The 15,803-nt window shown below is 40.9% G+C and overlaps 2 protein-coding genes across 5 annotated transcripts; one reads left to right on the top strand and one right to left on the bottom strand.

Moving 5' to 3' along the window:
• Positions 1 to 1,263: 1,263 nt before the first annotated feature.
• On the bottom strand, positions 1,264 to 5,762 carry mmachc (metabolism of cobalamin associated C). Of its 3 annotated transcripts, none has more exons than XM_080474151.1 (5): positions 5,720 to 5,762; positions 5,182 to 5,379; positions 3,727 to 3,879; positions 3,432 to 3,608; positions 1,264 to 2,994 (listed from the first exon to the last, which is right to left on the bottom strand). In XM_080474151.1, exons 1-5 carry the CDS (start codon positions 5,759 to 5,761, stop codon positions 2,812 to 2,814), a joined length of 753 nt encoding a protein of 250 aa, XP_080330277.1. In that variant the 5' UTR covers position 5,762; the 3' UTR covers positions 1,264 to 2,811. The 3 variants fall into 3 exon arrangements, with proteins under 3 accessions (XP_080330277.1, XP_080330276.1, XP_080330275.1); XM_080474150.1 differs by having other exon boundaries at positions 5,658 to 5,762; XM_080474149.1 differs by having other exon boundaries at positions 5,466 to 5,753.
• LOC308116133 (uncharacterized protein) lies at positions 3,579 to 15,734 on the top strand. Of its 2 annotated transcripts, none has more exons than XM_080474145.1 (12): positions 3,579 to 3,690; positions 6,731 to 6,808; positions 7,828 to 7,870; positions 8,027 to 8,187; positions 8,303 to 8,384; positions 8,999 to 9,170; positions 9,375 to 9,448; positions 9,588 to 9,664; positions 9,756 to 9,856; positions 10,763 to 10,851; positions 10,936 to 11,082; positions 13,496 to 15,734. In XM_080474145.1, the coding sequence occupies exons 1-12, from the start codon at positions 3,679 to 3,681 to the stop codon at positions 13,672 to 13,674; spliced, it is 1,215 nt and encodes a 404-aa protein (XP_080330271.1). In that variant the 5' UTR covers positions 3,579 to 3,678; the 3' UTR covers positions 13,675 to 15,734. The 2 variants fall into 2 exon arrangements, with proteins under 2 accessions (XP_080330271.1, XP_080330272.1); XM_080474146.1 differs by lacking the exon at positions 3,579 to 3,690 and adding an exon at positions 5,386 to 5,468.
• Positions 15,735 to 15,803: the final 69 nt, after the last annotated feature.

The raw sequence follows: 15,803 nt of genomic DNA on the forward strand, positions 1-15,803 counted from the left end.
CAATAAATGCTGCAGAGAGACCACTGGATGGATTTCTTTGTATTTAAAAGAGAAATGTTTGCCGTGATGGTGTGTCACTTTGAACAGTTTAACGAGGCCCAGATGTGATGCTTTTTCATTTATACTTTCAATTTTCACAATTGCAAATATTAGATGCATAAATGGATCCAAGAATTACCTGGTGTGGCTGTTTTCTCGTAATATATTTTAAAAAATTGTATTATTCACATCTCTTTCTTGAAACATAGGATGTACCCATTTTAAACTAACTTTTTATACATTTTTTAAAGTTACTGTTTTTGTTTTAGTACCCCAGGTATCTATAGGTGGGTCAGCCTGTATTCATTTCCTTTATGATTTGCATTGCACCCTTTGTTTCCTGTCAACTGTAACTCCTGGGAATTGTGCCAATTTTATATTACTTTCCTATTCTATTCGACATCTAACTTCTATTTAATTCTATTTCATTCCTTACCATTGATGTTTTTGCTGTCGACTGGGCCTCAGCAACAGAAGCTTCGTGCCAGGACAGGTAAAAACGTGCAATGATATGACAAAGAAAATCCTTGAATATATTTTATGAACCATATAAGGTGTCCTTAAGAATAGAATCTGACACTGCATCATCTGATACATGGAGGCATTATCTTCAATTTTTCTTCATTTTTAGTGGGTCTCTCGAGTAGACAGAGTCACCTATGAATTATTATCATGTATCAACAAATTCTGCTATTTTAAAGTTAGCTAACTCAAGCAATCTAACTATGGTGGCTAACATTAGTGCAGAGGTTTAAAACATGTGACCCGCAGGTCAAAACAAGGCCCCAAGAGGCTTACATCTGGCTCGCAACACGATCCTGAAGTTTAAAATGAACAAAGAATAAGTGTAACTTTTCAATGAAAGTACCTGCCATACCCATATTGGCCACTGGGGGTCACACTCTTTCATAAAGACAGGAGGACATGACACAAGATTAAAGACCAAAAATTAAACTGCAGATCGCAGCAACACTGGTGGTCATGAATTTGGCAATGCAGCAGTAAAAACTAGCCACTGCACTGATAAAGAAGGCGTTTGAGTTTGTGCAATATCAAAGATAAAGAAAGCATGTCTTCTGAGAAGCAACTGGGTTTTCCACGCAGCAGTGTGGAGAAATGCCAATTTTAGGTTGTCCATTTTAGAATAAGTAAAAAGTTCATTAAATATGAATGTTTTCAGGGTCCAGGGTGTATGTTTTAACTGTGAAACAAAAAGAAAATATTGAAGATTTTGGTAGTGGTTTATTATGACATAATTTACGAGATTGGCCTCATTGAATTTGAGCTGATTTGTGGCCTTTAAACAGAAATGATGGACTTTTCTGCATTAGTGTTTGTACTGTTTGTTCCATTCATAACTGTTGTCAAGAAAGGTACATGTATCTTATTATCTATATTAAAATCTTCTTGTTAACAAACTATTTCATGAAAACACCTCGTAAAAAGCAACACCTCAGCCCCAGGAGAGAAACATACAAGGCAAGCTAGAGAGAAAGAGTCAGCTCGGCCCAAAGGTAGAACATTTTGAAGTGAACAGTCATCTCGGGAAATACAATGTGCCTGTGTGCAATGACCTTATTAAAGTTAGTTTGGTGGCTCTGTATGCAGCGAGGAGTCAAAGAGGCAACATTGGAGAAGAAGCAGGGCACAGATGATGAGCACTCATTGCTCTGACATCTAATTTTGGGGAGACATTAAACTGTCGAGGGAAATCTAAAAAAGGAAAAGTCTAGATTTTTACACAAGGTGATACCTCCTCGCTTTTGTACAATGACAAACTCACACCATGTCAAACACGAAATCATTCCTGTGTGGAAGAAAATATAACTCAAGCATTATTAACCAAAATAGTCAAAATGACATAAAAAGGCAGTATGACAGGTCATTTAACAGACGCTTATTAAAGAGTGTATGGCCCATCTATGTGTTAAACATGTTTAATACTCACTTAATAATTAATGACAACACATCTTCAATGTGATTAATTGATAAAGTGCATTTCTGTAAAAAAGACAGATTAATGTTGATACTTTGGTTTATTACTGTCAATTTTGTCATTTTGCTAGAAACCTGTTTAAATATATTTGTTTGCATGTTTTCTATCTATGATATTGAGAGTTGGCACGTATGAAATTATGTGAATAGTGTGAAACATAAATTCCCTTGTCCTAAATGTCACAAAAACAAACCCGGACAAATCTACAGAGATGTATTCAGCATTTTATGGTTTCGATCTTAATAAAAAAATATTATATTGTGTAGTTCTGCTGTGGCTGATTCAAGGTTTCTTGTATCTTCTTGTGCCGATATTCAAGATGACTCATCCAAAGAGAGGAGTCAAAGTTCCTGCTGCTACTCAGACACCCTCAGTCTGTACTGCGGGTATTCAGTGTGTGTCTGCTGGTAAAGTGCATCAAACATAACAGAGAATATATTCTAATTTATGGTAGAGAAAAAGACGACTTCCAGCAAACATTCACTCAGCGGTTAGTTTCTTCCACTAACCAACAACAGGAGAGGAAACTGGGATGTCAAAACAACAGTGATGGATGTTTGGTTATTTTCATGTGTTTTACAAAAACAGATGGCGTGTGTGGCTTCAAGAAGACAGCTGCCTTTTAACCAGGAACACATAACATGATACTTTAAAATAGTGTGAGCACCCGATTAAAAATGCAATATAAAAGCAGCCGTGCATTTTCAAGTAGTTTCACCAAATTGTCAAAAAATCTGGCAGGAGGAGGAGGAGCGTGACTCAGAAGCTCTTCTCGGTCAGCCGTGTCCGCCCAGCTGGCTCTGTGCGTCTGCGGTAGCATCAGGTGGATCAGCTTCACTTGGGAGTAGACCCCACGTCCTGAGCAGAGCAACCCGCTGAGCAGGGGGAGTGGAGAAGTACTCTCTCTGTTTCTGAGAGTACGTCTGGACCGGATGGACAATGTCTCTATAGCTCCAGTCCTAAAACAAAGTAATAAAACAGAGAGGAAATTGGACTTTGCTCCAATTTTGCTCAATGTGACATGCTCAGAAAAGTGGGCTTGGCAAACAAAATTAGTCTATAGAAAACACTCCCAAGTAAGAAAAGATCCGGGTTTTTTTAAATGTCATCAAACACAACATACCAGAAAATATTTTCACTGATGTAAATATTTTTGGTTTAATTCACCCACGTGGATTAAAAAAACCCCACAAAAACAACAACACACGTGTACTCTCATTTTACCTTCTACAATACTCCAAACAAAACCCTGAAATGTTCTCAGTTCAGCCCCACAGGACAACAAAGTCTTTTATCTAAAGGTTATCCGTCTCAGGATCTCGAGCATGGAACGGTTTGGTGTTTGTTTGTTGTGTGTGCCACAGGTGTTTTGACTAAAACTGCTGAGGTGCCGTACCTGCCAGTGGAAGTTGAACGCCTCCAGCAGCTTGATCCTGCCCTCCCTGGAGGGCACACAGTCGGGAGGAACAGGCTGCACCAGCTCGGCGCCCACCTGCACATCTCCAAACACCAGCAGAGCTCGGATGGCAAACCAGCCCCCAAACCTCGGGTGCACGCACACTCCAAACATTTTCTGAAGGCAAACAGATGGCGATGCTCAAAACGAGGAGACGAGAAAGGAAACGTGCCATCCAGGCAACGTCATGAAGCAAAAGGTGAGAGAGAGAGAAAAAAACTGACACTGGCATTACTTTTTCTGCCCATGGTTGGTCTGTGACATCCAACTGCTGGTAGTAGAAAGCTGCTCCAGACACATGTGCAGCAGTCTGTGCCAAGAACTTCGGCTTCCTGCTGGGCAGAAGCTCATAGTCGTACCTCACGTCTACATTCTGTCCCGGGAAACACTGCCAGGCAAATAGAGCGAGTTAGAAAAGAAAACATTCATGATTGTTATCAAATCTGACTCCTGTCACTAGTTCAGCCGAGGGAAGATCAATTCTTCTTCTTCAGATCTTCGTGGTCCCAAAGTAGAGCGTATGGTCAGTGGTTGTGGGATCTGGAGATTAAGATTCTTATTATTTGTTTAAACGTGTTTCTTTCATTTTTTTTGAAGCCTGAATGTATTTTTTAATTAATATTTTTATTTAAATTCTTTGAAAAGCTTTTCTGTTTTTCTTTCATTTATTTTATTTCTTGGTAAAGCACTGAGAATTGCCCTGTGTTAGAATGGTGGTCGATAAATAAATTAGCAATAAAGTCAGCAAAAAGACTAATGGGGCTTAACTATGCACTTGCTGTCTGATGCTGCTATACACCAAGTTCAAAAACAAAAAATAAAGCCCACCTATCCATCAGACAGAACCAAAAAAAAAAAAAAAAGATGGAAAAAAAACAGTGAGACTGTGGTGAGAGACAAAATGTCTTAAATGAAAAAGTACTTTTGATACTTTGTCCCAGTCCCGCCACCCATCAGGTAAAACACAACAGTGAACTTTAAGCAGTACAACACCTTCTAAACCACAGCCAACCATTTTCATGACCGTTGAAATTAGAAGTGAGACACACAAATGTTTTTGTTAGACTGTTTAAAACTTAAGACATTTTCAATGACCCACTGAAACTGAGAAGCATCGAGATAGAAAAAAACAAGAATATGCTGAGGCTAAGGATAACACTCTTGTCCTTACACCTGAATTCACACTGATTGAATGGTATAATATTTCAAAAAGTCAAGAGGTTTAAATTGCTTTGATAGCGTAGGACAGAGCTCTATAATCAATGGCTTTTCTGTGTCTCTGCAGTGGCCCCCAATAGATTCGCTCTTGGGATTAGATGTGATCACTGTGAAACTTGAATAAAAGAATGTTTTAATATTTTGCAACCATGATAAATAAAGTCACCTTCCTGGCCTCTTTCATCAAAAGAACGTTTTAATCAGTGGGAATAGACATAACAAAGACTATACTTAGTATCTAAAAGTCATTAGTACAACATAAACTACAGTTTCAGCTTAATTAGCATCACTACGCTCATGTGTCTTTTTTAAATCTCTCGACTGATCCAGGTGTAGAATTTATTACTCAGTCATTTCACGTTAATGTCAAGAAAATCCACAGTATTAGAACAGCATCTGAATAATGCGATATGACATAATAGGGTATAAACTACCAGACCCTTTCCATCCTGTCAAACACATCCACCCTCACCTGTGAGACAGCAGAGGTGACACAGTGCTTCACACACTGGTCTATGGGGTCAGACAGGCCCCGGCAGCTCTTCTGTTCCATGAAGGGCAGGAAGGCTTGTTCAAACATGGCAGGAGTGCTCAGCACCACCACAGCCAAGCGGTCATCCGGGAAAGACAGACGCAGAGAGGAAGGCAGCAGCGAGTTATACCAACCGACCTGCAGAAATGGATGGACAAACAGTATGAAGCAAACGTGGACCGAAAAAGGCGGTGAACAATGAGAAGGTAGCCGAAACTAGTTACTTTGTAAGTATCAGGGAAACATGCAACCACACGAACATCTAAGCGACTCCAACAAATTACTTTTTTTCCTCTCAAAACTTTCAGCTCCTCGACACTCAGTCCCCTTAAAACACAATATTCTGTATGCAATTGTCTCACATTTATTGCCAAGGCATGATAATACACACACAAAAGTAATATGCGCCACGACACCTTTAGAGGATACACTTCAAATCCCAGTTTTGACAAATAGTTGTCCAGCTGTCCTGTTATACTTTCCATATTGTCGATGGAAGCCGCCATTGTTGATGCCACATTGCGCACAGGATTATGGGAAATGTTGTTCTGGTCACCGGTGTCGGTCAGAAGTACGTCAGCTGTCACAGTTTAAATTAAAGACGGTTTGAAATCAAATTAAATAAAAAAAAACGTCATATCTAAACAAACAACCGTACTGTACGACTACCGTCGTCAGATAATCATACGGTCACTCAAGCACTGACTCAGATTAGTGTATGGACTACAGTTCCCAGAGTGTGAGGGGTTTGCGTCTGACGTCATCGCGTTGTTATTGTGCGCTCCTGGATTTAAAAGTGGTATCGTCAGATTTTCTGTGAGTAGCTCTGTTAGCAGCTAACGCATAAAATTCAATTCTAGGTGTTTATATATATACTTTACTTGGCATGTGTAGGTAGTGCATGGCTTGTTACTAAATTAGACATCATTCCGTGTCTTAGAGGCGGTAGATTTGTGCTTTCTGCCAACCAAAACAGATTGTGTTATTCTGTGGGGGATTGTAAAACTGCTAACAGACAATAGCTCAGATTAACACAATGTTTACTTCAACACGTGCAGCGCCTCCAGTTGTTATTGGTGCTGTTAGATTTGTACATGTTGCTGTGCTTGTGTCGGCAGGAAGAGGTCCTGCGTCACTCCTAAAACTGGAGAGGGAGCTGCACATCACCTGAGCTGACCCATTTGATCAGATACCTTGCACATCCAGTCACATTAACCTGTGCAGCAGTTGATAAGCGTCACCTAAAACTAAAGCATGCCGGTGCTGCGGTGTGCCTGCTGTAATCTAATCTCTGTCAAAGTGTCGGAGTTCTTTCCTCAGCTGTTACCTCACAGATCAGCCTTACAACCCGTCTAGAGTTACTGTATCACTGTATCCTCCTCTTGGTTTGACGGTGTAACATCACTGTGGTGTTCAAGGATCAGGAATCGGCTGATTAATGTTGACGAATGATGGATCTGACCGTTTCCCTTGATGCTTTGGTTTCCAGGTGGATTCAGACATGAACTGGGACAATCAGCTGAGCTCCATCCTGTCAGTAGCAGATGGCAGCGTTGCAAAGATGAGGGTGAGTAGATTTAAGAGCCTCCAAAGTTGACACTTAAGTCTATTATTCAAAAGCCTTTGTTCATGCCATCATACATATAGGTGGTTTTTAAAAAAAAAACAAGCCATTTGCTGTGGAGAAAACTATTCTTTGTGATTTGTTTACATTTCTAATATAAATCTAAAAACTGTCCAGAGGTTTTCTCATTCTATTCATAGTCCTCAGTGTATTTTTGATCAGTTGGCTCCAGTGGCCATGACCCTGACTCAGATGAAGCTGTAAACAAGTTGGATGAGTGTATTACTTATTAGATAAAACAAAGGCAAGCACAAGCTGTCTGAAACACAGCTTCTACCCTAGAGCTGTGGCCTCCATCACACCCCGCCCCCCTGCTCAGACACACGACACACAGAGCCTACACACTTCAGACTGTGTGATGAACCACACAAACTGAAGGACTGACCTGCACACCACACCCATCTACCTCACCTGTGGCTTTGTACAACGCACTGTCACACAATGGGCTACCTACTTATGCTTATTACGTTTTTTTTATTACTGTCCACATTTTTTTGCTTATATTGTGCATATTTTCTGTTGGTATTTATATATTTGTGTTTATCCTCATATAAAGAGAAGTCATGGACAATTTCATTATACATTGGAAAATGACAATAGAACTATTGTGAATGAATGATAAGAACTTAATATTCAGTTTATTTGTAATGAATGTAAGTTGTATTATATCGTCACTGTTTGGAATGAATTATGAGAACATTTACTTTTGAAATGTATTCTAACATTTTGAGATGCACTTGTAAATACAGTGTTTTGTATTTGTTTGAGTTTTTTTTTGATTTGTATTACACTGAACATAATCAACATCATAGATGGCTGTATGTTAGTCCTATATGTCATTATTGTAGCATTCTGTAGATGGCAGTATTGTTTTATTGGCTGGACTGAGATAACGGTGTGTAGCTATTAAGATTTAGGTGATTTCATTGAGAATCTTCTTATGTTCTTATTTTTGTCAACAGGAAAGACTGACCTCTCCAGGAAATTACCCCAAAGGAAGAGAAGGTGAGTTAACCTGTTTAGATTTCTGAGTAAGTCTAAAGGGGGAAATTCCGGTTTATGTATATGTGACATCTTCTTCTCTTCTAGTGAATCTCACTTCACAATCTTCAAATAACATTTAACGGCATTTTTCTTTCATGTCCACGTGTATCTCTTCAGATTTGTTTCCTGTAAGGGAAAAGCTTTGCAATTCAGATCTGGACCCTCCTGCTCTTCCACCCCGAGCCCCTCTTGTCCGACAGCCTTCCCCGTCTCTGAGTCCTGGCGTGCAGTGGGCAGACTTAGCCTCTATCCAGTCACAACTTCAGATACAGAACAAGGTGTGATTTTTAATAGTTGGATGCACAGAAATAATCAACAGTGTATTAACTCAATCTCTTCCATTAATTTCTACAGTGGAAAATCTTACATCTATAACCCTACTTTCTCTTTAAGGCGATTGAGTCCCTCACTCAAAGACTCCATGACTTGGAAAGGGATAAACAATCTCACCAATGTCACATTCAAATGCTACAAGGTGATCAATCAGCACTTCTGCACCACAATCAACATATCTCACTGAATCACTTCATCGTATACTAAACATGGCAATACCCGACTGTTGTTATTGTTTACTATAAGAGAAGAACATTCAAATGAAGGGAGCAGGTTGATAAATGGATAAAAACTGTGCCTAGAATCAGGTTCTTGAAAGTCACACAACTGGCATTATGATGTAATTTCATTATCGTGACAATTGTTCAGACAAATGCGTCATGTTTGTGGCTTACATGTTGAGCCACAGGTACTTTCCATATCATATTTTTAATCAACAAAGCCCAATAGCTGCAGACTGCATTGGGCTTCATTTATAAGTCAGATAGAAAACAGTGGAGAAAAGCTGATAAAATGTAGAACAAATAAAAACATGTTTAATTAGTGTTGCCCTCATTTCCACTCAGTTTTAAAAGCTTTCCCGTACTTTTCTCCAATCAATCACTATCTTCCCCTCTATTTTCTGAAAAAGCACTCATGACCAGAGGACTCGTTCATAATTAAAGATCTTAATAAATGATTCTGATGTGTCCACGGGGTTTGTCAAAGGGGAGACGATCCATTGCTCATAGTAATTCTTTACCTGGCCTTTTCTAGAGGAGGTTCATAGACTGCACCAGGAGCTGAGGGACCGGGAGGAATCGAGGAGGGGACAAAGTCCAGGAGCGCAGAGAAGGATGGAGGAGTGGAGGAGAGAAGTTGGACGTGAGCTGAGCAGTCTGCGGGGACACATCAGCAGAGCCACGTCTCTCGGCACCATGGAGGAGAGGTGCAATGGCGGGGATCTGGGGTGGGGGATGGGGGGTGAGGGTGCCTGGAAATTTGGCCGTCCCAAAATTTTAGAGCATTGTTTACATCTGACAAAGAATAGAAAAAAGGGCTTGCAGTTGTAAAGATGTGTTGGTGCCAGTTACCATTTGAGGACTATCCCCTAACAAGTGTTGTTTTAACTTTTTTTGGTCTTTCGTCACAGTCTCGGCACAAAGCTACATAAGGAGGAGCTGCAACACCTGCGGAGGGAGTTGGACCAACTGAAAACACGACTGAGTGAGTCACATGCACTCACACATCATACCCGCACGTTGATTCAGCGGGGTTGCACATGTCCTGGCCCACCGTTATCCTCCACGCGAAAGGCAAGCATGATCTTGTTCACGGTGTCGGCCCTTTCTTTTCCTTATGACAGGGAGGCAGGAGGAGAACGTGTTACTCCAGCAGGCAGAGGCCAGGGAGACCAGGAGACAGTACGAACGCAGCTGCAAGGTACAACACTCATTGTAGTACGCTGGTGGCGTTTGCTTGTGGTTTGTTTTCATTCAGGTCCGTTACCTTCCCTTTGTGTTTTCTTGTTCAGACACTGGAGGAGCTGACAGACAGCTACAGAACTCACAGCACTGATCTGACGAAGACTCTCTCTCAGTACTCGCACACACAGCACGAAGTCTGCCAAATCAGGTACTCGTGTTGACACGTGTGCGCGTATGAGAGCTTTTAGAAAAGAAGCGTATTTGAATGTGTTCTGATGATCAACTTTTTCAACTTTAAATAGGCACCGCAAAAACAAAAACGCAATATTGTTGGAAAAAAATCTGCACTTTAAATGTACATTTTGTGTACTTTCTATCTTATGTATTTAAATAGAATGAAGAAGAGAATAGCTACAGGACAAATAAGCACACCAGTGCATTACTGACCCCATAAAGTCAATAAACGTTGGAAGCTGAGCTTTCATTTTATTACAGGCACCTTCACATGTGACTTGTTTCATGTTTCACAACATCTGACATTTGGGATGTAGGTCATATGTGTGTGTTGTGGTTACCGCTCTTGCTTCAAAGGTAGAGCGCTCCTGTTCTAGTCTGAGCTTGATCCCGTTTCTGTGCAAAGTTTGCTTATGTGTGCATACATTTATTCTGTGATTTATTTGTGCAAAAACTCTCGGTCTTTGAGATTAATTAGTTAACTTGTAGACTTGAATGTGTGTCTCGCTGTTTGACCTGTGATGAACTGGCGACTGGTCCAGGACGAATCAGCCGGGATTCTAACCCTCTCACAAACATGTCCAACCAAGACATTTTGGTGCTTCTATCAAAGTCGCTCAGATCCTCACCCTTGACTGTTTTTCACCTTCTGACACCTCGAAATGTTCACTTTTCTTCCCACTCACTAACAAGTGATCAGGAAATCATCTCGATTTTTCACTTCACCGGTCAGAGGTCATAACGTTTTAGTATGGTCTTTATATATCCTAAAACAACCCCTTTTTTTTAATAGCGGGTTCTTGTTTTTGTTTGTTTTTAGTTCATTCTGTTTTCCAACCCCCAGGTGATTGCTTAAGTATTACTTGATGTCTCACAACAGAACGACGGTGTCAGAGCTGAAGGATGAGGTGAGGAGCCTCGCTCTCCGTGAATGTGAACCTACATCTTTGCTGTCGGCGCACGTGTCTGGTACGAGTGTCTCCCCCTCTGGCTCCATCCTACGTACATACTCCACATATTACCCCTATAATTGTGTTTTTTCGTTCCCATTAGGGGCTTCGCCACCTTCCCTCTCTCGTGGCCAGAGCAGAGGGGTCAGAGTTAAAGAGTTGGACTCTGACTCGGAAGACTTCAGCCCGACCCCGAGCCTGGCCGAGGTCAGCTCAGATGATCTGTCATGGCTGGATGACAAAGACCCCGGTAGGAATTTGTTTTCCATCTTTGCAGAGGAACTTGTTGAACGGGTTATCTAAAAGCTGAATAGGAATTGGTCAAGACTTTCTGGTTTTCTCTCATCTTCACTGACAAATCGTCTGCTATCTGCCAAAAGAAAAGGTGGCCTTCAAATTTCCCATCACATTTAAAAGATTCAATGATGGAACATAATTTAGACAATACAATCTGTTCAGTATGGTGGAAGATGCGGTGAGCACCCACAATATTGTTTAATTTCTCAACTTGGCTTGCCTCAGCTGCATGTTATTCCTCAGCTGTCTTTCCAGTCTGATTCTGCTGCTATTGCTGATTAAAAAAATAAAAAATGCTTGTGATATGAAAATGGTTTCCCACTGCACTCAGAGGTTCAGAGTTCTGTGTCATCAATACCATGTGTCGTCATATCTTTCTCATGAGCCATCTGTCCTCCGACATCTCCAGCAACACAAATGCGTCCTGCCAATCGGATCACACGACTCAGCTGACAAAATACGGTACACATGGACCAGATGGGCACGATCAGATGACGGTTGCAGCAGGAATGGGACATGAAGTTCTCCTAATCCTCCCCCACACATCTGGCTCGCTCTGCACTTCTGAGTCATCCACTGCATCCACATCAGGGATGAAGGCCCTCCGTTGTCTTTAATATACAGTTAATTAAAAGAGCTGGCCGTTTTTGTAGTATGAAGAAAAGTTTGATACTACTCAAATGTCACGCAGTGTCTGATCCCTGTTAACCAAACAAGCTGAAGTCCACACAAGAACCCCCATTAAACACAACCTTCACAGTCATTTCTCCGTTTTGATTAAACCACAAGTTCAACAGTCAAGTGGACAATTGACATATTTTTCCAATATTTTGGCTCTAAATACCCCCCAAAATTTTAAAGATTTTAAATGCAACGATCAAGATTTATTTTTGTAATATACAATAATTCGGTACTTCCAGCTTCTGTTTGAAGGTATTTATATTTAAATCAGTTGAATAGAGTTGAAATTGCAACAAATATTATATGTTGTAATTGCACAAACAACATATCATCACACCCAACATTCAGATACTGGAGATCAAATGTATTACACAGAGATGTAAAAGTAATCTGGCGTACACAGCCCATGATGCCTCACAAATTCTGAAGAAGCAGTTTGCTCATATCCTATTTATGCAGCTATGTTTCAGAAAGAATTAACGATGGCGTGAACTAATTTAACTGCAACTATCTCATTTTGTGCATGCTGCATCTTATCTGCATTTTTGGCTTGAACTCCTCCCGAGTGTGTGTGAACTAAAGATAAAGAGAACGTGAAAACTCCCAAACATGTTGCAAAACAGTCAACGTATTTGCGCCTTAAAAATCCTTTTAGCTGCCGTTCAAATATGCTTTGGGTCATTGCCCATGTGCAGCATGAAAAGGTTAGAAGAATATGAGCAGATGATATTACCTAAAAGACTATAGAATTCATCCTACTGCTCTTAAATGAACTCTTAACCTTTTATTTTTGTTATTGGTAAAGCAAATGAAGAGTAACACACTTTCTCATGGAACAGCTAAGCACTAATCACTTCTCATCCCCTGAAAAACTGCGGAGCACATAAAAGACAAATGTTTTGTTTCAAAATCAAATTATATCTGAGATTCTACATTTAACGCACATCTTGATTGTTTATTTTCAAATACATTATGGGCATGTGCTCAGCTTGAATGCTAAAAACTTATTTATGGACCTGACTGTTCTTGGACCCGGTTTGTTTACCAGTTGAGGTACACTAATGGAAGTACTTTGAACCAGCTACCACAGGTACTGTAATTCTAATCTAGAAAAAAAATAATTACCTCTTAAGAAAATGTCTAAATAATACTTTTCAATAAGCAGTAGGTTTGTAATAAAATATGTCAAAAGATTTCAATCATAATAGAGGGATGCAGATATAAAATAAAAGTGAGCAATGTAGTTGTATAGTATTTCTGTGAGCAGGTTTGTAGATGTGAGTCGTTTTTACATTTACAGACACGAGTACTTAGCTCTCATTTCCTCCCCTGCAGTCTGTGAAATCAGTTGTTTCTTGGGAAATTTGTGTGTGTGTGGGTGTGGGTGTGGGTGCGCGTTTGCGCATGCACTGCTCACCCCTGAGACTTCAACAGAAGCTTGATGTTTCCGGATGAGATTACAATCTCTGCTCCAAAGGTTTTTTTTCCCAGAGTGATTTGGGCCCATGAAGCCAGGATAATTTGACAACTGCATCCACACACAAACACAAACGTGCGCACGTACGTGTTTACAGTTGTTCTGGGAAACCATTTGAATGTGTTCCAGGCTAATCCCAGGTGGTAACGGAGCAGAGATGCTCTCGGTCGGTTAAAAGCACAAACGAGCTGCTCCTTCTGCTCTCCAGGTCTGGCGGCTCGGCATCAGAACCCACGGACGCGGCTGAGCGTTCAGTCGAGACGGAGCGACTTTGCCCGGTCCGACCTGGACATCGAGGACGACGGGGAAGACGATGATGGCGACGACCTTCTTGATGACGACCTGAACCCTGACTTGGCGTCTGACCTCAGTCTTGATGACCTCTGACCTTCTGTGTCATGACTTTCTTTACGAAAGTGAAAAACTGGGAAGCGTTTAAGAGCAACAAGGGTATTCCTACTCTTCCAGCTCACAATTGAAGGGTATGAATAGTTTGAAATTGCAATGATTTTTATCAGTACCATTCAAACATACTGCACTAATAATAGAAATGGGACTGCACAAACATCCATAAGGCTTATTTTGTTAGTGGTCCCAGGAGAAGGAGGAAGGAAAACAAAGGATGGAAAACAGACTTGGCATGGCAACGGAAGCACATCTACATAACAAGTAATTAAATCATCCTACTTTGTGTTATTACTGTTGCTTAACCCACCTGCTTGGTTATGAACAGTCTCTCTAACTGTGGGAGAATCTATTAAAATCTACTTTTAGATGTTGAACTCAACCAAAGTATGTTTAAGTGAGGACAAATAACAATGATCCACATTTTTTTCTCCAATTCTTCTTTTTAATGAAATTATAATTACTCGTCTCGCCTATTTACACACAAATCCTCCAAAGATTTAGCAAATCCGGACTCATTCAAGTCTTTTGTGTGAGAAGTGTTTCATCAAAGCATCGTTATGCCCTCAGTTTTGTTAGTGATATAGACGGCAGTTTGAATAATGAACTCTAACTGTCGCCACATGTACGGACTGATAGGAGCAAACTGAGCAGTCAGGCAGCTGTTTAAAGACTCCTTTGTGAGAGCTTCTCATTCAAAAAGAAACTTGTTTCATGATGGTTGGGATTTGTGCCAGCGAAAAGGCTTTTTATTTCTTTTTTTTTTCTTCTTTTTTTTTTTTCAGTGTTTTATTTCTCAATGTAAACCACACAAAGAATATAATGTTTTAATCGTTGCCACACCCCGGGCTCGTACGCTGTGCACTACTGACAATAAATTATGGGTCCTGAAGCAGTTCAGCACAGGAGCACTGGCATTGGTCTGTGAAACCACAAGGCTTGGTTTCAGGCGAGACGAAATTAAAAATAGTAATGTTTAGGTTTCTTATGATTACAGATTGTTGGGGTTTTCTGAAACGTTTGATGTGGTTTTGCCTTTGGAAGGACTTTCATCTTTGGCAGTAGCTTCAGTGGGATCCATAAAGAGACTGATCACTTTGCTTTTCAGAGCACAGTACTGGCTTCCAAACAAAAAGCCTCCTTTATACTCAAATTGCCTTGTGCAGTGTTTTTTTAATTAATCCTATTTTTGCACGTAAAAGTCCCTTCACGATGCTGTGCAGCCACACAGTAGACCTTCAGGACTTCAGTTCAGGTGATCGTGGCTGGTTTGGGGTCAGGAGCTGCTGTAGATTCTTCAGCCTAATGGATAATGGATGTTTAATGGGCTTTTCCTTCTCCCGTAATGTGCACTCCTCAGTCCGACAGGAATCTGATGCGGGATGGGGTTTTTCTTCCTGGTAATGCAGTTGAGGTGAAGTAGAGGAACATTTAGAAACCATTAACCTCACCAAGGCGCCAGGACCCCTCCACCTCCACTGCCATCGCCAGGTACGCACCGCCTGGTGACGACAGTGAGGAGGTCCCTTCGTGCTGTCGTGTCTGACAGGAAACACACTGGGCGAAGCTGCGTGTGTCACGCTGTTAAACACTCCCCACCTCAATCAAAGATGCCAGACCACAGTGCAGACGACAGTGCAGAGCGACGTTACCCGGCAGGCTGGTTGGGTGTTCAGTGGGGTGCACGTATACCAAGGCTCGGGCTTTAAAACTGTATGTAAACGTCTGAGAATTGTATTAGTGGTTCATTGAGAGCGAAAACAAACACCCTGAAGACAAGTAAAAACAAAATCTTGTTTTCACAAATCTCTGAAACAGTGTTCTTGTATAAATGGTCATATTGTGGTTCCAGAAACATTTAATGAAGAAAAGGCTCATCTATCTGTTATTGTGGCCACATAATGGCCGATGAATCAGACCCTTTTACTGCCATTTTATGGCGTTTGCCAAGTATTGTTCATTGGCGCAGCAGTAAACAGTGTTGACTCATTCATTGAAGATCTGTAAAAGAAATGTTTTGTCTCAACAATAAAAACTCTGTGAAAAGAAAAGTGTTGTGTTGTGGTTGTGCTTTTGTTGTCGCTAAGCTCGGGAGATGTTTACGAGCGAGG

This window comes from Lipophrys pholis (genome assembly GCF_963383615.2).
Source record: "Lipophrys pholis genome assembly, chromosome: 10".
Lineage (NCBI taxonomy): Eukaryota > Metazoa > Chordata > Actinopteri > Blenniiformes > Blenniidae > Lipophrys > Lipophrys pholis.